General features: G+C 41.1%; 1 protein-coding gene across 1 annotated transcript in view; it reads right to left on the bottom strand.

Moving 5' to 3' along the window:
- Positions 1-22,370, bottom strand: part of myom3 (myomesin 3) — a 99,681-nt gene that overhangs the window by 15,745 nt on the left and 61,566 nt on the right. Inside the window, exons 16-25 of the mRNA XM_033641227.2 lie at positions 21,034-21,208; positions 20,766-20,887; positions 15,468-15,655; positions 9,415-9,541; positions 4,804-4,985; positions 4,466-4,580; positions 4,055-4,211; positions 2,279-2,385; positions 1,882-1,926; positions 1,647-1,783 (exon numbers count right to left, since the gene is read on the bottom strand). Coding sequence (XP_033497118.2) covers positions 1,647-1,783; positions 1,882-1,926; positions 2,279-2,385; positions 4,055-4,211; positions 4,466-4,580; positions 4,804-4,985; positions 9,415-9,541; positions 15,468-15,655; positions 20,766-20,887; positions 21,034-21,208 — 1,355 coding nt within the window. The remainder of the gene's footprint in view (positions 1-1,646; positions 1,784-1,881; positions 1,927-2,278; positions 2,386-4,054; positions 4,212-4,465; positions 4,581-4,803; positions 4,986-9,414; positions 9,542-15,467; positions 15,656-20,765; positions 20,888-21,033; positions 21,209-22,370) is intronic.

The following is a 22,370-nucleotide window of genomic DNA, read 5'->3' on the forward strand; positions in this document are numbered from 1 at the left end:
TCTCACTGGCTAGTTCAGTGTTATGCCGCTGCTTTGTACTCTGCTCATACAGTGGTTAGCACTGATATGTGTAGTGCACACACCCTCTAGTTCCCCCCTGGTTAACAGCGTTAGCTCTGGCAGTACTGTTGCTGTTGTTTAATGCTGTTTGGACTTAACACTGTTAACGACTAGCCGACGACTCAGCCACCTCCATGTCAAAGAAGTTAAAATATCAATAGGCAACACTGACGTTCTTCGCATAGCATGGTCACCATTTTGGACAGGATTCTGCCTTGATTAATATCAGAGAAAAAGCATAAATCCTCAGTTATGTCCGTCATGAATAAACACGAGCAGTGTTCCACAATCATCTGCCAAAATTATCAGAGTAGGAGTCCAGAGCTGGCCTTTTGATAGATTTCCCAGTGATACTGACAGGTAATTATTTACAAAAAAATTACAAGAATAAACACTTAACTAGTGCACATGTTGCAGCTCAGCAAGCTAGTCCTTACGTTAGCTTAGAACGTTAACATCAGTTCAGCAAGCTAGTCCTTACGTTAGCTTAGAACGTTAACATCAGTTCAGCAAGCTAGTCCTTATGTTAGCTAAGAACGTTAACATCAGTTCAGTAAGCTAGTCCTTATATTAGCTTAGAATGTTAATCAGTTAAGCGAGCTACTCTTTACGTTGGCTTAGAACATTAACATCAGTTCAGCAAGCTAGTCCTTACGTTAGCTTAGAATGTTAACATCAGACAGCTACGCAAGCTAGTCCTTACATTAGCTTAGAACGTTAACATCAGTTAAGCAAGCTAGTCCTTACGTTAGCTTACAATGAAGAAAAACAGAAAATTTCTGAAAATCCGCCATCAATAGGTCAATTTAAATTTTCTTGTAAAGTATATTTTTAAGTGATGAATCCAATACAACTGAATACAACTGTAAATTATCATTATAACATTCATGAATCTATTGTGATCTCTCCATTTATAGTTTATTTTGACTGTTTGTAACTTGTAATGGAAATTAATACCCTTATTTCTAAAACCTTTTCCATATATTTCTTCATCTTTCACAGTATAATCCTGGCTGCTAAACAGAATTGATTTTACAAGGTATTGTTGCATTTATTGCAAAGAAACAGCAATATCAATGTCAGCAATGTGCCAACAAGCAGCTAAAGAAAGAGAATGGGAAAATGTTTCTGTCATTGCCCTTGTTTACTTGCAGTTTAAAACAGATTAATCCCCTCATGTAAGTAGAAATTGCATAATTTACAAATCTCTGTTAATGCGAGCCAACCCAATGGTGTGCTAAGCTAAATGACTGTGAAAATGTAGTATAGCATTTCGCACACACTTCACCACCATGCAGGGGCGAAATTATTTGCATATGGTTTGGTGGGTTAAAATGGGCCCTGCAAATGTCTCCTTCTACAGTCTATTAAATGTCCAGAACTGGCAACCATGAAGTCGGCAACTTGATGAGTGGAAGGTTGACAAGGTTAAAGGACTCTTATCTAACTACAGTAATACCCTACCTCACAATACGGACGTTTTTAAGAAGTGTGGATATAAAACCCTCTAACCCCGACAAGGTTAGTGACATGCTCGTACTTTCTGAGCTGCAGTGTTGCAGGATGACCTGTGCAGCGGTCCTTACCGGAGTACTGGAGATTTCGTGGTCATTGAAGATGAGACGGAGCTCAGCAGCATCACTCAGACTCTCAGTCTGCAGCCAAAGACGTACTTCACCTTTCTCTGAAACCTCCACCTGCCAGCCTGACTTCAGAGCGATCACTACCAAACAACAAACAGAGGGCATTTCAGGACATGTGTAATTTCTCCTAAATGTCAGTTTTTTTTCCATGATACAGCACAATGTCTTTGGTACATACATGGATTTCTGACTTGCCAGCTGAGTTCTTTGAGTCTTTCAAGGTCTACGAAGAAGTAAAACAAGTAGCAGAAGGTTAATTAAACTTTGAACAGGACCCACATTTCTTAATACCGACATATTGTCAAAGAACAATGGCATGCACCGTTCTCCTTTTAAGCTGAAAGTTGATTGAGAATAAATGCTTAGTTGGACGAGTGACCTTGTGGAAGTGGTTGTGAGAGGCATAATTATTTGCTTGAGAGAAAAGCTTGATAACCCTTAAAATTAAAAGTCCTGCTGCCATCAGCTTTTTCGATAACAGGAGACAACAGATGTTGAACTGTGCTCCTGTGCCCGATATGAAGTTGTGAATAAGACAAGACAGTCTCCTCACCCTCTACTCTCTTTTAGTTTACCTTCAGCGGTGAAGTCATAGCTGGACGACAGGTCTGGGTCGTCGCTCATCTCCACCGTGTACAGGCCCAGATCCTCCTCAGTGGGGTCTGTGAAGGTGAGGACTGACCTGATGGACAAATTGAAAAACAGACAGATCCATCTAGTAGAGAGCACCTTGGGCTTCTTGTTTATCTATCCATCCTGCAGCAGAGGGTGATGTAGGTGCTGTTTTGTGCTGTCAGCCATCAGGACTCACAGTACTTTCTGTATCAACAGTGTTATCCCAATGCCTTACAGCCAGCTGAACTTAAAATTAAATTACTGTTTTATATGATATCAATGAGTGTGAGAGCTGGCATGCAGGCTTCCCTAAAGCTAAAGGAAGGGATAATTAAAAGAGACAGGCCTTTAGTAGGAATTCCAGTGAGAAATACTCCAAAAAACACATCTTATGTTAATATAATCTCTATTAAAATCCTGTTACTTAAACACATAACAAAAGTAATATTGCATATGATATTCTATCCCATGGCCCTGGTTACATTGAAATTAAAGCTGCAGGGTAAACTGCATTTATTGGGTCACTGCTGAACAAACCATAGACAGCAGCAAAGGGACAGTTTGCCCCAACATAGTTTTCCTCTTACCTGTAGTGTTATTTATCAGTCTAGCGTGTTTAGGTGCGAGTTGCTGAGTGCTGGAGATATCCATAGAGATGTCTGCCTTTTCTCAAATATAATGGAAGTAGATGTGTGAAAAACTCAACAGCAATATCTCTTTCCAGATATCATGAGCCAGTTATTTAAGATAATTCATAGACCTTGTTGTGAGCAGTTTCATATGGGAACTATTTTCTTTCTACCTAACTACACCCGCCAACAGTATCACAAGGCAGAAGAAAGTGTGCATCTATTGCTAGCTCACCTTGCACCATGAGCTAGTTAATGTTGTAGCTCAGCTGAGGAGGATGCAATGCACATATTGTCATTAGTAGATGCACGCTTCCTTGTGTGCAGTGATACAGTGGTGGATGTAGAAAAGACAATAGTTCCTATGAAACTGCTCACAGCAAGTTCTGTGGATTATCTTGAGTAACCAAGTCATGATTACTGGAAAGAGACATTGCGGTTGAGTTTTTCAAATACATTTTTTAAGGGCTGTCAAATTAATTTTGATTAATTAATCACAGAAACAATAACATTTAAAAAAAATCAAAGCTGATTAATCAAATTCTGCGGTGCCCTTTGACCCAGTGCATTATTGAAGGCTTTGTCACATGATGGAGGCAGACGAGACGATGCTGCTTGGCCCCATGAATGGAACATTTAAAACATGCCTAGATGGACGAACTAACTCCCTTGCCAAAGGGATTACAATGAACTGCAGACCAGTTTCGGTGGTAGGGGACAATTGTGTCCAAAACCCAGCAGCTTTGATGTATGCGATTACTTTAGATTAATTAATCACAGACCATGTAATTAAGTAGATAGTTCTTTTAACCACTTCACAGCCCTAATTTTTTTGGGTGCTTTGAGCTCCACAAGCTGAGCGCCGTCTAGTTTCATTATATTTGAGGGAAGGCGGACATCTCTACAGCAGATACCTTGAACACTCTGCAACTCGCACCAAAACAATCTAGACTGATAAACAGCACTACAGGTAAGAGGAAAAATTAGTGTGAAAAGCACAGAGACGCTGAGCGATAAAGAGGACTGAACCTTTCTAAATATCACCTCTTGTTCATGTAGACAGCCACAGATTTCCTACATACAGTGTTGCACATGAACAACCCTTACGCGTTCTCTTTGATTTCTGCCTGAGCTCTCTCAGGGTCAATGGGGTCTGTGTAGTCTTTGCTCCACAGGAACTTGCTCTCATCGTCCGTCTTATCGGTCTCGTAGCTCAGGAATATGAAACCATCATCGTCCACTCCAATCTCAATGTCTTTGGTGCCTAAGGATGAGAGGGTTGGTTAGTGTGGCTGCAGTGTGCTGCAGACATCATCAGCAATTATGTTTACTCTCGGCAAGAAATAAGCGTATATCTACTCAGTTAAAGAAGGAAACTGATAACTATTATACAGTTTGGAGTGTGTCGATGCTTTTTTTGATTATTATGTATTGTATCTCAGGTCCTGCCGCTCCAAAAAGCTGTGGAGGTGATTTTTTAATTACAGTATTTGTGTTTCTGGAGCAGTGATGGCTGACCTGGTTTTGTCTGAACTGTGACCGGCTCAGTGGGCAGAGAAGCAGAGCCCACTCCAGCCTCATTGACAGCCAACGCACGGAAACGGTAGGTCTGACCTGTCTGAAGACCTGACACCTGTATGTCATCAGAAACACATCAAATATTTACACATCATTGTCATAATTCATCACCCATAGTATCACAAAGGAATGAAACACTGAAGCAGGGTAATAATAATTTACTGGCACTTACACTATCAAATACAATTATACTTTATCAGGTAATTGACAAATTATAAAGCATTTAGTTTCTGTTATGCTGAAGTGAAGCTTGTAAATATTTTCACAGCTTCACTTACCTTGTAATGCGTGTCAGAAATCGGCTTTTCATTCAAAGTAATCCAATCGTCAGACTGGTCACCCTGGCTGACTTCCAGGAAATAGCCAGTGACAGGGCTCCGTCCTTCGTACAGCGGAGCTGCCCACAGCAGCACCAGGGAGTCGTCTCTCACCTCCCTGACCTCCACATCATAGGGACAGCCTGAAAGAAAGGACCAAGGGCCACAGACAAGCTGTGTATCAGGGTCAATGCTTTTGTGCAGGGGAGCTTCGAGTGCAGAGGAACAAAGTGTTTGTGTGAACAAGAAACTGAAAGCTCACACTGAAATAACCTAAAAGAAAAATATCAAAACCAACCAAACTGGTCATTTTTGTCACAATGGGAAGTCACAACAAAAGCAAATCAGAAAAACAGTAAAGTCAAAATGAGTACAGTGACTTTCCTTAATCTACCCCCACTGACTCAATGCCGGCACTTGGTAGTTAATTTGCTTAATGATTTTCGGTCACTTTTAAATTATTAACGGCACAGAGGAAAGCCCATTTGCCAAGATTAATGAGCTGCGCTTTAAAAGTGGCGTGTGTGAGAGAGCCTCTCTCCATTTTCAATATTAATGTCACAAGAAGCTGATAGAAGCCGGACCAGAACTGCCGGGCTGTCTGCTCAACATACAGGAGTGACTTTGTGGGCGAGTCTGTGAGTGTGCGTGTTTGTAATAATAATGCAAGTGTGTAGAAGATTTCCACTGGGGGATAGGGGTTGCATGGCCCCCTCACTTTTCAAAATCCTATTTGTGCTTCTCCACTTTTATTGTTTCAGGTTAAAATCTCTCTAAACATAGTCTTTTTACTGTCCAGCCACCACAGTCCAAATAAGAGAAGAGATGAGCTGATAAAAACCTTGTTGTCTTCCTAATGTATTTCTTATCATGTAATGTAATGTATATTTTTATTTACAGTTATTATTCTCCTATAAAGATACTTGAATAAAACATCAAATATAAGACAGTGAAGGACAAAGTTCCTCATTGGAATTTCTATCAAGAAAACTAAACATGATTTTATGTATTGTTACTGTATGAACAATACAACACAGATCAGTGTAGAATTTTTATTTTTTATATTTCAATGTTTTTGCTATACTGCCATTAATTGGGAAAAGACCATTACCAATTTATTCATTATTTCTTAAGTGCTAGATTAAAGGAATACTTCTCCCTCCAAACAACCATTTGTATTTCAGTTATTCACCCAATGTTCACATTGAATTTGGGAGGAAAACTGTTTTTATCGCATACCTTCAGAGTGAACAAAGAACCCAAAAACTGAGAAAATTCTTGAGGAAGTTATAGAGGTCCACTGTTTACAAACTCTTACACAACTGCTGTAAAATCCAAGTCTCACTTATCTAGTTGTATGCTTAGGACTTCACAAACACATACATTTCGGCGGCACGGTGGTGCGGTGGTAAGCATTGTTGCCTCCCAGCAAGAGGGTTCCTGGTTCAAACCCAGGGTGGGGTTCTGGCTTCCTCCCACAATCATGCCCTCAGACATGCAGGTTAGGTTAGTTGGTGACTCTAAATTGCCTGTAGGTGTGAATGGTCGTCTGTCTCCATAGCCCTTTTTAAAAAGGAATTGTGCAAATTTGCAGGAAAGCCCAATCAGTCTTCTTTCAGCATTGGCAGTACAAAAACAAAATCGGGGAGTGCAGCAAAATGCTGCCTGTCTACTTTTGTTTATACAGAATGTGCTTTTTTCGGGGCAATGGGGGGCGTGAGCAAGTAACAAAATGTGTAGCTCAGCATGTGACGTAAACAGTGACGTACTCCGAGGGAAGCCGCGGCTGGTCAGACCTGCGATTCTCTCATAAGTTGGCCCGTCCTTCACCGTTCCCGTCATTTGACGGTTAATGGCCTCTTCATTTGCGAGGACAAGGAGGGCGCGCAATTCCTTGTCTCCCCAGTTGCTCATCTTTACAATGTCTGTCAGGTTTGCATTTCCCTCTTGCTACTAGCTCCTCATTCCTGCCATCAGCTGTTTCCTGTTAGTCCACCGCCAGTGGGTTGCACATGCAGCGTCATCAACAGCTCCTCCCACAAGTCTTCAACTGCCCCTCCCATTGGTGGAAGGGCGCTTTGTTCTTTTCATACCAAAAAAGTTCTGCCAATTTGTTTACCCCTACGCAGACCATTAACAATCTTTTCATTATTTCTTCAGTGCTATGTTAAAGGAATACTTCACCCCCCATATGACCATTTGTATATCAAGTTATTCAACCAGTGTTTATGTTGAATTTGGGAAGACAAATGGCGAACGAAGAATCCAAAAAACAAGAAAATTCTTGATAAATTGAAGTCAGGGGGTCCGCTGTTTCACAACAGCTGAACTATTTTAAAACATCTCTTTACAAACTTTTAAACAACTCCTGCAGTACAATCCAAGTATCATTTATCCAGTTGTATGCTCAGTACTTCCCAAACACATACATTTTCACTAAAACATTACAATTTAAAACCTTTGTGCCGAAACAGCGCAGGTGCTCTGCTCATCTGTGTAGACTTTATGCAAAAGTGTTTTGAGAATAATAAGACAAATAAGACTTGGATTATGCTGCACAAGTTGTGTGGGAGTTTCGAAAAGGATGATTTGATGTTGTTAAACTCAGCCCCCCATGGCTTTAATTCATCATGAATTTTCCACATTTTTGGATTTGTCGTTCACCGTGGACTTTTCTTCCCAAATTCAGCATAACAAGGGATGAGTAATGGATGTACAAATGGTCATTTGAGGGGTGAAGTATTCCTTTAACTGTAACAAAAATACAGGTTGAGTTATGTGTATATTTGTTCATGTGACTTTCAATTAGTTACTTATTCTTTCATTATCTGGCTGCTGGGTTGGTCTCAGTCTCAGAGCTGTGTGACATCCTCTTTCACATTCTGTGTATCATTTTGCCATATATATTGTCTACATTGTAATTTTATTATGTTGGTTTAGTCCATTTGCACAGCATCGATTGGCTGTCTGTCCATCCTGGCAGAGGGATCCCTCCTCAGTTACTCCTCCTGAGGTTTCCTCCATTTTTTCCCCATTAGGTCTTCTTGGGGAGTTTTTCCTTATCTGAAGTGAGGGTTGTAAAGGATAGAGGGTGTCGTATGCTGTACAGATTGTAAATCTCCCTGAGACAAATTGTGATTTGTGAAATGGTACAATATAAATAAAACTGACCTGACTTAAATCTGTTTTTGTTCGCCACCTTTCAGAGCACCTACACAAAGGGTGACAGGTGATAATGGATCCAGTGTCTTGCACAAGGATACTTCAGCAGCACAGACAGATTAGCCACCACCCAGGGCAGTAGTAAAGGACAAGTCATACATATGCAACACATAATGAATTCCACAAACTACCTCTAACCCGAGCCCATCATTTTATCTTTTATTTCACAGCTGTGTTACGCACTTCACCGCTGACCTCTGCCTCCATTCTGCAATTTAATGGCATAATATGCAAATATCCCGTTTTTATTCGGTTGCTCCGTTTTGACCTGATCTATTTTGTTGTGAGATGACCGTATGCTCTTTTAATGGTGTAATTTTTAATGAAAAGAAAATGTTAGTGAGTAGTAATGGGTCATCCAGGTGATGGATGGTCACTGTATCCATCTTTCCTCCCTTTCCAGGCCGGGGTCAATTAACTCACACTTTGTGAACTAACAGCCTCAAGAAGAAACTGCAGGTCAGGGTGGTGATAGTGGAGGCTTCAATTCTCAATGCTCTGAGGTAACTTAATTTAGAAATGATTAATTTCTAATGTTAAAGGTTCTGCATGCAACATTCAGAACATTAATACAGCAGCAAACCACCATTTCCTGTGTAAAGATATAGTGGAATAATGGCGTCCTGAGCAGATAATGAAGTCATGCTACCTCTGTGTGTCGTAGTCTGAACTTTTCCATGATTTGTTGTGGTAAGCTAAGCCAGCCGCATGTGCATCTTTGTACATGTGTGTATCTCACTGGCTAGCTTACCTGCTAACCAGCAGCTCTGCACTATGCTCATATGGCTGTTGCTGCTGATACTGGGATGGAGTTGTTGCAGAAGCGTAGCACCCACCCTTTGGTTCCCCCCTTATGAAGTTAGCACTGTTAGCTGCTAGCCACTAGCTCAGCCACCTCTTACTTATCGCTGTTTCAGTTGGATGTTTGATCTTCACTGTTTTCAGATCCATCTGCTGACAAAGGAAAGTTTCTTTGCTCCCCCGAATCTCATGTACATACCATGAGTAGACATCTTGTATCCAGAAGGTAAACTTTTGAAATGACAAATATTTGCATGTTTTTAATTAATGAGGCAAAGGGGGTAAATGCCATTTTCTAACCAGGAAAATTTCATTTTTTTTTTGTTTTGGAAAAACCTTAAAGGACACAAGTTATGATTCAAAGTGACTCATTTTTATGTGTCTTAAAACATGTTTGGAGATGACACTTGTATAATCATACCAGCAGTGAGCAAGACAGTGTTTTCAGTTGTATTCCCTCTGATGCACCTGTCACACTTTTCGGTGTGCAGAGAAGCATTTTCAGTAGTTTCTGAAAGATTTGAAAGGGAATCAACATTTCTAACTCACCTGGCTCTGGCATCGTCCACTTCTCACACAGGAAAGCTTCACTGGGCTCAGAGGGCTTCCCGACGCCGGCCATGTTGGCAGCAATCACACGGAATTCGTAAAAGTGTCCACTTGTCAGGTTGCAAACCTGTGAAAATATATCAGACATAGAAAGGCTGATTCACTAAGATGATTAAGATGATTAAGAAGGTTTTACTGTTCCCCGAGTCAAGCGGAAGGCAAACAGGTGCAGATTACAGTATGTACATTTACTTTGTATTCTATTCAAAGAAGACAAATGGCTTGAAAATATCTTGTCCAAACCAAAGTTAAGGACATGTGTGAATATTAAAAAAAAATAAATAAATAAATAAATAAACTGTGCTCCTGGATCATACGTTACATCTCACAGCTCACAGTTGTACAGTTGAGAACTGTTTTTTTTTTCTTTGGCCACTGAGGTGGCAGAATCCAAAGTGTTTAGGAGTGAAAGTGTGACTGATGACTGCCAATTTTCCATTAAATGGTTTGACAAATCCCAAAGGTATGTAGGTGTACAGATGGTCAAACACCGTTGTTTAATTTTGATGTGTTTAAAGAGACAGTTCACCCCAAAATAGAATTACATATTTTTCCTCTTACCAACCATATTATCGCGCAGAAGGAGGCATGCACCTATTCAAGGACGAAAGACTCATTAAATGTTAATGGCGTCCTCCTTGGCTGTCTCAGTGGCTTAGCTAGCTCATTAGTGCTACATGAAATTGAGCATAGCATTAGTTCAGGCAGGACACGATGTCAACCTCAGCTCATATCCCAGCTACATGAGCTGATGTCAAGCAGACCAGTCAACTGATGGAGCAGCTGATTGATGGAAGGGAGTCAGCTGATAGATCACATCTCATTCAGGGCCCCCCTATTTAAACTGCTCTGACCTGCCTACTGTTGCTGCTTCCTCTGCAAGCCGCTTTGCAACCTGCCTCCACCCCAGCTCCTCCTTTTCATCCTGTGTCTGACTTATCAATGTCATTTCTGTTTGTCATTGATACTGCTCTGTTCTGTTCCCAGGGGGTCTTTGCTGCTACTCTCCAGCTTTCCATGTAGGCGCATGGAAGGGCAGAGACGTTTGCTCTCTCTACCGTAAGGCTTTACACATAGGGGCGTGGAAGGATGATACAACAGCTACCTCAGTATTGAGAACCATAACAACTCACACTGCTAAATTTTGCTTAGAGCCCCTTTAAAGTCTCAGTAAAGTCAAACATATCTTTTACTTATGGCTATTTCACTTGGATGTTTGACCTTCACTGTTTTCACATTTAGCTGCTGACAAAGGAAAGTTTCTGTGTTCCCCTAAATCTTGTGTATGCACCATAAATGGACATCCTGTATCCAGTAGTGAAAATGACAAATATCTGCATATCTGCATGTTTTTAGTTAGGCTTTCCATGTAGGCGCATGGAAGGGCAGGGGGGTTTGCTCTCTCTGTCCCAGGCTTTCCACATAGGCGCGTGGAAGGGCGATGCATGCTTCCTTCTGTGTGGTGATACAGTCAGAAAGTGTAGTTCTGTAGAAAGAAATTACGTTCTACATGAAACTGCTCACAACACGGTCTGTTTGTCAGTCTTGACATGTATTTTTCTTTGTGCTTTAGGCACCACAAGCTGAATGCCATCTAGTTTCAATATATTAGAGAAAAGGCCGGCATTTCTACAGCTGATATGTCCAACACTCGGTAACTCACACCAAAACAATCCAGACTGATAAGTAGCACTACAGGTAAGAGGGAAAATATGTTTGTTTGATTATGGCTTGAACTGTCCCTGTAACTTTGTTAACTGAAAAGCCTGGCAGAGGAGGCCAGATGGAATATCTCATTTGTATTTATTCTGATTACTGCAGTGTAATAAAGCCCATCTGTTATCATTGATCTCTGAATTTTATTGTATAAACATCATACTTACTTACTTCTCATAAATGTATTTTCTTTCTTTGTTTTTTTACTTTTTTGAAGCATTGTTTAAACATGTATGCAGCCTTAAAACTTAGCTCATTCATGTAAATCACACACTGTTATTCTAGCTGTTGTTAAGGAAAACACAAATCAGATGTCATACAGAAGCAGAAGTTCCCTGGGCGTACAGTCACACCAGACTCAAGCAGGCATTTTATAAGGTATTAGCTCTGCTGCTGCTGCTGCCACAGCATTTTTTTGCTGAGCCCCCGAGACACTTTGGCTTTGGGAAGAGAAGGGATTCAGCCTCATTGATCTGTTCATTGATCTTCCTATTCACAGCCACTTAGACTTTAAGGCCCTTATCGCCTCTGTGAACAGTTGTGAACTTGTGCTGCTGCTCTCGCCTCTCTCCTGGCAACTAATTGACACAACCAGAGGGAGCTTATTTCACAGCAATAGCAAGCGCTATCTAAAAACCAATTTCCCCCCACCTACCACCCTCTTCATTATCTATAGATCCTGCTCTAACCACATTTAGATAGAACGGCAACCTTCTTATCAGATCGATATACAGTCTACCCAGAGAAATGCAAAGGTTGTCTGCCAAAATAAAAGTACAGCTTTCATCCACTAGATGGCAAACAGGCTGCATTTGAATAATTTCACTGACATTTTTTTTATCCGCCGGTGGGAAGTCAGCCTTTGTTTGGGGTGGGAAACATCAGCAGATTTAGTTACGACAAACCTGCTTACAGTTAAGCAATCCTAATACTCCATTTATAATTACTTTTAGCAGTGATGGGGGAATAACTAAGTGACATAAGTGCAGTTCTTAAGTACAATTATGACTTCACTTGAGTATGTCCCTTGAATGCATCTTTTATTTCTACTCTACAACATTTCCTCTGCTACATTTATCTGACAGCTATAGTTACTATTCACATTACAGGTTAGGATTTTACATTAGAATAGTTATGATAAGCTTATAAAATGAAATGCATTACATTAAAACATGTTTGACCTGTAGCTGAGCCTGTTGTCATGTTTCATTGAAGAGATATTTCTCATGAAATCTTCTTCTTTGATCGAGGCTCAAAGAGGGAAAATGATCCAGTTTCACCACAAAAAAAAAAAAAAGATTAAAAGATTGTAGACAAAAGTCAGAGAAGTGGATATGAATTTGCTAAGCAGATCTTTGTTTTTTTCTATTTTCATTCCTGATAAATGATCTCATGAAAACTTATTTTGTGAGCCCTCAGAGGGGGTCGACCCTTATATTGACAGTAATCACACAAATCTACTTTAATAGCTAGTACTAGCAATCTAATAATGTGACATATCGTGTCATATCACTCAAAGGATAATTTTTTTCTGTAGTATTTTTATTTTTGATATATGGGTGCTGTGATATATCAGCATTGACGATAACTGACATTTAAATATATGAAATTGCTCTTTTTGTACAATTGTGTGCAGCTATGATTAAAAGACTCTCCTCACCTCCCAACACTCGTATTTTTAGTGTATGTTGTTGAAGATTCTCAGTCATCCATGGTCATGGTAATCTTAAGTGTTATAAGATAAGATAGACCTTTATTGATCCCACAATTGAGAAATTCCAGTAAGCAACTGGACTTCTTCAGTTCTAACAGAGGTACAGAGTTGCAGGCTTTAAACTCTGTGTGTGTGTGTGTGTGAACCCTTACAGAGTAATTGAGGTCACATGTGAGTTGCTGACCCACCTGACCATCATGTGTCCTTAGGTTTAGGTGGGTCCAGTTGAGAGTGGGTGTGAAGTCGTCTGGGGAGGGATCCAAAGACTGCACTGTAGGTGGGTGATAAGTGGTGTCTTGATATGTCTTTCAAGGACAGATGGTTTGAAAGAGGCGTGAAAGAAGCCATCTATGTCAAATTGGAATGACCATTGTTAAACAGCGGAGGTGGCCTACGACACCACTTATCACCCACCTGCGATGAAGTCTTGGAATCCCTCCCCAGATGACTTAATATCCATTCACACCTGGACCCACCTAACTCTAACAACACACATGACGGATGGGTGAACAACTCACATGTGACCTCAACGACTCTGTCAGGGTCCACACCCACAAAGGGTTTAAACCCTGCAACTCTGCATCACTCCGTTAGAATTGAAGAAGCCCCTTGGATGAGAGGTGAAACATCTCAAGCAAGTCCAGTCGCCTATGATATAACACTTTTCATATGCCACAACAGAGACAAAATGCTCAATAAACAAAATTAAAGATGAATTTGACTGACAGCATTCTCATTATTTACCATATTTTCAAATTTTCTGTAGATATCGCAATCATTTTGTTATTGTGAACTCTATTTCTGAGTGTTAAGTAGAATTTTAAATGGAAAACTTTGGCTTGTAGTGTAGCATTTTTATATTGTTGTCTTGATACTTTAACTGGGATAAATTATCTGCATATTTTTAGATAGTTTGTGGTGGAATTTCAATCCAATGAGAGAAAAACACAAAAGGTTATCATCTGTTTTTGTTCTGATGAGGCAGAACTGGTGACATCCTCACAGTTTAAGTCATGCTAAATTTCACAACATTTTCTGCTCCAATCCGTTAAAAAAAAAAGGATACAAAAAAACAATTTTCAGTTTATTCTACTTTACCTACAGGGATTCAGAGGCCTAATTTAAATAACATCATACAGCAGCTAATATGAAAAGAGGAGAATGGACTTTTTGAGGACATGAGGTTGTTGAAATTGCTCATTTACCCCAAAAGGTGGAGCTGCATGTTCTCATCAGAGGGTTACTTCTGAGAAAAGGGTCTTCAATCCCCAAGACTCTGCACCTCACAACTTAGCAGGCTAATCTTCGTACACAGTCATTTTCTTTCTTATTGGCTTTGTCTTTGTTTCTCTGGGGAGCTAAAAACAACCACTCACATATAACGCACTCGCACAATGTCTAATTATAGAGCACCTGTAATCTCCCTGAGACAGGTTAAAGATTTAACTTTCCTCCAGGTCTCCATGGACACTGCTTGTTGCCTAGTGACACAGTCAATGTGGATGAGGGAGCTTTAGCCAATATTTCCATTATTTTGAGGCCACTGCTAAATGGAGAGGTAACTTATTGAAAGTAAAGCCCTTATTGGTGCTATAAATCTCTTCGTTGTGCTTACTGAGGGACTTTTCATTGACTCTTTTCACCCTGTTCTCATTAAAAGTTGAAAAAAAAATAAATTCTTTGTTCTTATACATGTGTCAGTGAACAGAAAATACATTGTTGTACATTATGGATACTGCAAGTTCACATGTGCATTATGCAAAACCTCTGTCCACACTGCTTCATGCATATGATGAGGCTGATGATATGAGAAAAAAAGTCTGCACCAGAAACAAGAGTCTGCAGCCACGCTAGCAGCTGTGTGAGGCTGTACTTAGGCATAGCAGGTGCTATAAGCAAAATGTTAATGTCTACTACTACTCCACCTAGAGCTGTAGAAAAGCATGTGTTGCTTTTTGATTTTTATTGCAAAGCACTTTGAGCTTCATCTCCTGTACAAAAAGTCCATAAATAAAGTCTATTATTATTTTTATTTTATTTTATTTAGCTGTCAGTCAATGTCAGGTCAACTGTGTCTGGCTTTTATTTCAGCTAATTCAGCCTACTGAATTACCGTCAGAGACAATTGAGCCCGTCGATGAAATCACTCTGATTGGCAGTTCAGCTCACAGCACAAGATGAGAAATGAAAGTGAGGAAAGTAAACAAAGGACCAAAATCTAAAGGGAGTGAGATTGAAACAAACTTGTTATACTAGGTAAGATTATGCAGTTAGTCATTGAACTCTTTAGCAGTAACGGTTTGTAATTGTTTGTGTTAATGTTCAGTAGTGCACGGTAGTTTTCATTTTTATTTTTAACATTGGGTTGTGTTGTTAATGTGCTAACTGGCTAACTACCTGTCAGTCTTCAGATTTGCCTTTTTGAATGTCAAATACAGACTACAGAAAATTGGCTTCAAAGCTCAGCGCTTTTCCTCAGGGCTTAGGAGTGACTCACTGACCTGTGGACATACCGCTAGCATCACACCATGCCATAATTGCATCACGCTGCAGGTTTACTGACCTTATACTGCCTCTCTTTGACAGGCTTGGCGTTGACCTCTCTCCATGTTGTCATGTCCTTTTCCCTCTGGTCCAGGTAGTATCCACGCACAGGATCTCCCCCATTTCTGGCAGGGGCCCTCCAGCCCAACACCATCTCTGATTCAGTGCACAGCAACAGGGCGATGGCAGAAGGAGCAGAGGGAACAGCTGGAGCAACCAGAAGGAATTAAAACAGAAAAAATATAGGTGATAGAGGAGAAAAATCTCAGCAGGCAACCGTTCTTGCTAAATAGACCGAGAAACGCCAATAACTCCTGAGCCGACTTCAACGCCAGTCTGGAGCTGCAAATTCATAACCCTATACTGAGCATTCCTGAATGAGAGTGGAAGAAATATTCAGCTCATATACTGCTTGATAAAAATGTATTCCTCACAAAGAATTGGGCTGCAGCCATTTATCCTCAGGTAATGGCTGAGTGGCAGAGTAGATGTGAGAATATTCTGGTGAGTGAGTGGCAAGCAAAATGAGTCATCATTGTAACGTGCCGCAGACTGCAGAGCACATTATCTGAGGCTGCAACGTAGGAAGTAAGAACGATCAGTGGCTCTTCAACAGGTACGTCTCCACACTGCTATAAACCAGCCACAATAACAGGAAGCATTCATTTGATGTACAGTCATCAGGTGATGGCTACACAACAAAACATAAGGAGACTGACATTTGGAAGGAGCACAATCTAAAAGAAGAATATGACTCCAGCTGTATTAAAAAGTGTTTTCGCACATTATAAGCTGTTCTTCCCCGAGCATACTTTTCTTCCTTGTCCAATTTAAAGGTTTTTTATAGCCTCTTTCCCACCAGACAAAAACTCACTAACACCCGCTAACATCTGGCTTTTGTATTTAATGGGAAAGGTTACAATTGGCATTCACTCTCAAGACAAATGACTCTGCAGTATTCAGGGTATTTATAAATTCCAGCTCTGATTGGCTTTTACCAGCAGTGATGGAAATGCAACACCCAGGTGGACACACTAATTTAAGCCCTTCTGCCAGTGCAATGCGTTGGGCGGCACAGCTGGATTTGCTGCATAACGGAGCCAGCGTTTGGCGTACATCCCAAGTCACATTATATTCGCTGATCAAAGCCGTAACTGTGACCCTCACAGCGGATGAGGAAAAACTCCGCAAAAAATCCTTTAACGGGGGAAAAAACGGTAGAAACCTCAGGAAGAGCACGAGGAGGGATCCCTCTTCCAGGACAGACAGACGTGCAGTAGATGTCGTACAGAACAGATCAACATAATAAATTAACAGTAATCAGTATGACACAGAAAGAGAGACAGAGAGACAGAGAGAGACAGAGAGACAGAGAGAGAGAGATGCAGGACAGACGGTAATGACAGTAGCTTACAACAACATTAATGAAAACAATAATAATAATTAATATTACCTACAGCCTATTAAACATTATTCCACTCACATGACATGCAGGACAATTAATGATGGGCAAATGTGTTTGTGCATGTGTATGTGTATGTGTGTGTGCGTGGTGTTATATCACTCGAGCAGCTGCACATTTAACAGCCACGCATCACAGACAGTCCGCTGAACACCGCAACGGGTTGTGAATGAAATAAACTTAATTACAACATGACAGTCTTGCATGAAATATCATTAACGTTACTCTTTGTAGTCACGTAGGCATGTGAATTACAGCGTTTCATTGCAAAGAATGCATGTAACGGGTACACTTGCACTATTTCTCCGCCATCTCATTCAAATGAGACAGACGAAGGGGGCGGGTATTTATACCTCATGGCCTCAAGCTGAAAAAGACTTCCTGTTAGGAACCTCTCTTACCTTACTCATCGCACCTAACAGATCCCTCCTAACGCCTAAAGCCTGATTTATGGTCCTGCAGTGTACCTACAACGTACCTACGTCGTTGCCGTGACGCCGTCGTGAACCCTTCGAACTTCTCCGTCACTCCATTTCGTCGCAGTGCAATTCACCACCAGAGCGGTAGGAGGCTGTAGAAGGCTGCGTTCCTTTCCTGAATGGTTATCGTCATCTTTAGTTAATTCTTTGTTTAGCTTCCAGCTTTTCCGGTCACAGAGAAATGAACGCGGAGCACTGACAGACGGCTCCGTCCGTATCCGTATTGAACGCTGAACATAAATGGGCCTTAATACTGCAACATATGTGCAACATCTACATCGCAACAGATGTTTAAAGATGGTGGGGATGGCGCAATCTGGAAATATGGAACCGGAAAGGCGCTGCTACCAAGCAAAACAATCACAGCCCTCTCGGTCTGCGCTGGGTCTGCGTCGCCTCGACGTGTAGTTACATTTTTGGGGAGGTGCACGTCAGGCTACGCCGGGGGCTACGGCAAGCCTTCTGCGTAGCCACGTACCCTACGACGTAGCAACGTCGTTGATTTAACGCAGGACCATAAATCAGGCTTAACGCTAACTCCTTACTGGCAGGAATAAGAGACATGAGACGGCCTTAAAGATGGCGGAGCTCGAACGACTTCCGGTTCAAGTAAGGAGTTAGGAATTAGCAGTATAAAATAAGAGACTTGGGACGTACCCCAGGAATGCAGTTTAGCCTTGCTGTCAGTTTTTTTTAGTGGCAACTTGTAGTATTGCAGTGAAAAAATTTACCATTGTAAAAAAGACGTCCATAGAAGTGTTGACAAGACACCTAGAACTGCAAACGAGGTCGTTATGACCCTTTCTATTATGAATCTTTGATCCATGGCTGAGAAAAATGATTTAAAAATATGTGATGCCATCATAATGTAAAGTCTCTGAGCCCAGCGCAAACTTGCAGGCGGAGCCAGCAAGAGAGACACTACTGCGTATATTCAGTGGGCCGCATAACATGGAAGTAAATCCGGAGGTGTATTGCGCCAGGCGAGCAACTCCATTGGAATGAATAGGTGCCATCTTACCATCCGGTGTCTAGTTATTATTAAAATCTATGGCAGTTATCTCTGAATTAGCAGCGCCGCTAGCTAGCTCCCACCCAGGTGATGTAACATGCAGAGCAGCCAAGGCTAGCAACTAACGAGTGGAAACTGGAGGTTGGGCAGTTGGCACGATTCCGCATGTTAGTGCTGCTAGCCAGCTATTTGTCAGCAAAGCCAACAGAAACTAAAATAAAAGGCAAGACATTTACAGTAGAACAGGAGCCAGAGCCTTCAGCTATCAGGCTCCTCTTTTGTGGAACCATCTTTCTGTTTCGGTCTGGGAGACAGACACCGTCTCCACATTTAAGAGCAGACTTAAGACTTTCCTTTTTGATTTGATTTCCTATTTAAGCTTATAGTTAGGGCTGGCTCAGGCTTGTCTTGGACCAGCCCCTAGTTAGGCTGACACAGGCCTAGTCTGCCGGGGGACCTCCTATAATACACTGAGCCCCTTCTCTCCTCTCGCTCTCAGATTCTGAAAAGTTGGTTCTTCATTTGATAACAGTCATGTCCTATTACTGCATGTCACAAACTCAGCTTTACTGCATGTCACTAACTAACTTCTTCTCCAGAGCCTTTGTGCTCCACTGTCTCACAGGTTCCCTCGTATCGCAGCTACGCCTGGATCATGTGTCGTGGTTACGCTGCTGCTGTGGTCCTGCCTGATGCGTCCTACTGCTGCTGTTATTATTAGTCATACTTGTACTGTTATTATACACACATGATTATTATTGTAATATTCATATACTATCATATATTGGTATATACTTACAACATATGCTACCAAAATTACTGTTATTATTATTACATTATTATTACAAAAATTAATGTCATTGTAGCTATTGTCATTACTGTTTGCCCTGCATCTCTTTTTGTCTCACTTTATATACCATTTTGTCATATGGATTATTGTATATTTATTATGTTGATCTGTTCTGTACGATATCTACTGCGCGTCTGTCTGCCCTGGAAGAGGGATCCCTCCTCAGTTGCTTTTTCTGAGGTTTCTACCATTTTTTCCCCCTGTTAAAGGGTTTCTTGGGGAGTTTTTCCTTATCCGCTGTGAGGGTCCAAGGACAGAGGGATTCCATATGCTGTAAAGCCCTCTGAGGCAAACTGTGATTTGTGATACTGGGCTTTATAAATAAAATTGAATTGAATTGAACTGAGCACAAAACATTAAAATTTCACCACCTCTAAGTGGAGAACACTTTGGAATGCAGCCCTGAAGCTCACTGACTCAATGGAGCACTGGACTAAAGGGAAGGGCCTCTTTTATTTTTCGTTATATTTTTTCCACAAGAAAAAAAAAAGAACTGGTTGGTTACTGGTTAATGGGTGTCAGGCTATTGAATGCAAAATTTGCTACTAGCTTCACTCCCTGCTGCTCAGAGATTACTTTGCCCAGAGGAGAGCGGACAGCAGCTCCAGAGACGAACCTTCAGTTAGTGACTGTAATAGCTCAAATTCAGTCGGCACAAACCTCAGCAATAAGTGAAGGTCCGTCCCTGGGCTACTGCTGCCACTACGGATATAACAGAAACACAGTGTGACCTCTGTGTTGTGGTGGGTGCTGGTCATTTGTTGACGTTAGCGGGCTCCATTTCGTGGCTGTTAGCTACTGTTGCACACTGCAGCGCTGTAGGGGAGCTGAAGGGAGCTGCCAGAACAGGGGTTCTTGGTCAAGGTTCATCACATCCACAGGCTGTTAAAGGCAACTGAGAAAGTTGGGGAAGGTTTCAGATTTTAAGTTACATTACAATCCATCCACCCACTGGCAATAAAAACAATTAATGTATGTAAAAAGTTACATACACGACCTTTAAGTAAACATTTTTAAGTGTTTCTGTCTTACCTGACAAGCTGCAAAGTTTTCTACAATACATTTTTCAACTTCACAGAATGCATTATCAGAGAGGGCTCTTGAGGCTTTGAAAAGAAAACTACAAACATCAATAAGTCTGTTTGGAAAGTTCTTGACAATTATACTTATAAGATAAGATCCAGTCAACACTGCACTGCACACACACAAGCAAAAGTTTTTGATCTTACATGCTGAGAAAAGATGTGTATTGGTCTAACTCTAACTCAGAGTTACACAGAAAATGTCTCTGATGTAATGTGGAGAATCTATCTATCTGTATTCTTTACTGTGTTAGCACTGGGTAGCTCTAAGAATAAGAAATCTTTACAAACCCTCTGACAAAAATGCAGCAGTTGATATTACCTGCTTTGAAATAAACCTCTGCAAGAGTTTCTTGATTAGTAAAAGCAACAGAAAATGAAAGGAAATATCATGCCCACTATTTCTGGGACCTTGTTCGTGGGTGCACTTACATATGGCGGCTTTGACGAGGATGGGGTCAGACTCATCTGAGTAGTTGCTGTTTCCTGCGTGGCTCACAGCCTTCACCCTGAACACATATTTCCGTCGGTTCTTGAGACCATGGACTGTAAATCTGAGGAGGAGGGATAAAGTTCAAGCAGACTGAATATGAGTCACATCCTGGTCAATGACTACATCTTTAGTTCAGTGTGGCTTTATTAACTGAAATATTTAGTGGAAATGTTTCTTTATTTTTTTAACGTTGTTGTGTCCTATTACCTGGGATTGGTCACAGGCTTGTTGTTGACGGTCTGCCAGTCTTGTTTGCCACATTCACAGCAGTACACGTAGTAGCCCACGATGTCGTCTTTGTCTTTAGGCTCCTGCCACTTGAGCAGCACCGAGGTGTCTGTGTCTCTGTAGGCTATTGCAGAGTGAGGTGGAGCTGGCACCGCTGATGGGAATCAGAGGACAGGCTGTCACGGAAAACTTTAGCTTTAATCATCAAATGGAAATTAACTACAAGATTTATTTCAATCAACTCATCCTTTAATTTTGGAAATGAGCAAACCTCATATAGTGATGCACATAAGTTTAACCTTTGTGGAAAGAGACAAAGTAATTTACCCAAGTAGTGCACTTAAAGGTTGGGTGTGTAGGATTTAGGGGGAGATACTGGCAGAGATTGAATATAAGGTAATAAGTGTGTTCTCTTTTGTGGATAATCACCTGAAAATATTGAGCATTGTCTTTAGGCTACCTTAAAATGACATGTTTACATCTACATAGGGAGTGTTTCCTTGTCCACAGAATCCACCATTTTGTATTACCATGTTTCTACAGTACTCCAGATCAGACAAACCAATGACTGGCTCTAAACAGGACCGTCCGGAGGGAAGTCAACGTGAACAAGGCAGCTGGCCCAGATGAAGTGCCCAGGCGGGTATTAAAAGGTTTGTGCTGGCCAGCTTACAGGAGTGTTAACCAACATATTTAACCTGTCATTACAACAAGCTGCTGTCCCAACATGCTTCACACCTACATGATTATCCCAGTGCCCAAAAAACCTGCTGTGAGGTGCCTAAATGCCTACCTTTCTGTAGCACTAACTCCTATTGTCAGTAAGTGCTTTGAGAAGCTGGTGCTCTCACACATTAAGGCTGTAATTTGCTCGCACGCTTCCTTCTGTGTAGTGATACAGTTGGCAGGTGTAGTTCCGTAGAAAGAAAATAGTTCCTACATGACACTGCTCAAAACAAGGCCTGTGGATTATCTTGAGTAACCAGGTCATGATTTCTGGAAAAAGACATTGCTGTTGAGTTTTTTAAATGTAGTTTTTCAGCACTTTAAGCACCACAAGCTGAGTGCCATCTAGTTCCATTATATTAGAAAGAAGGCAGACATCTCTATGGCCGATATATCCAACACATTGCTTGTTATACTTCATCAAAGTGTATGAGTATCGGAGTTCTAGCCTCTGAAACATATCACAGACCTATTCATATCACCACACATATCACTACTCTTTCTAATCTTGAGTGATAACTGTGCACATTCAACGCAGCGTGCAGCAACACACGCAAACAAATGATCTCATATAAACTAATCTCCAGAAG

The sequence above is a fragment of the Epinephelus lanceolatus genome, chromosome 10 (assembly GCF_041903045.1).
Source record: "Epinephelus lanceolatus isolate andai-2023 chromosome 10, ASM4190304v1, whole genome shotgun sequence".
In the NCBI taxonomy this organism is placed as follows: Eukaryota; Metazoa; Chordata; class Actinopteri; order Perciformes; family Serranidae; genus Epinephelus; species Epinephelus lanceolatus.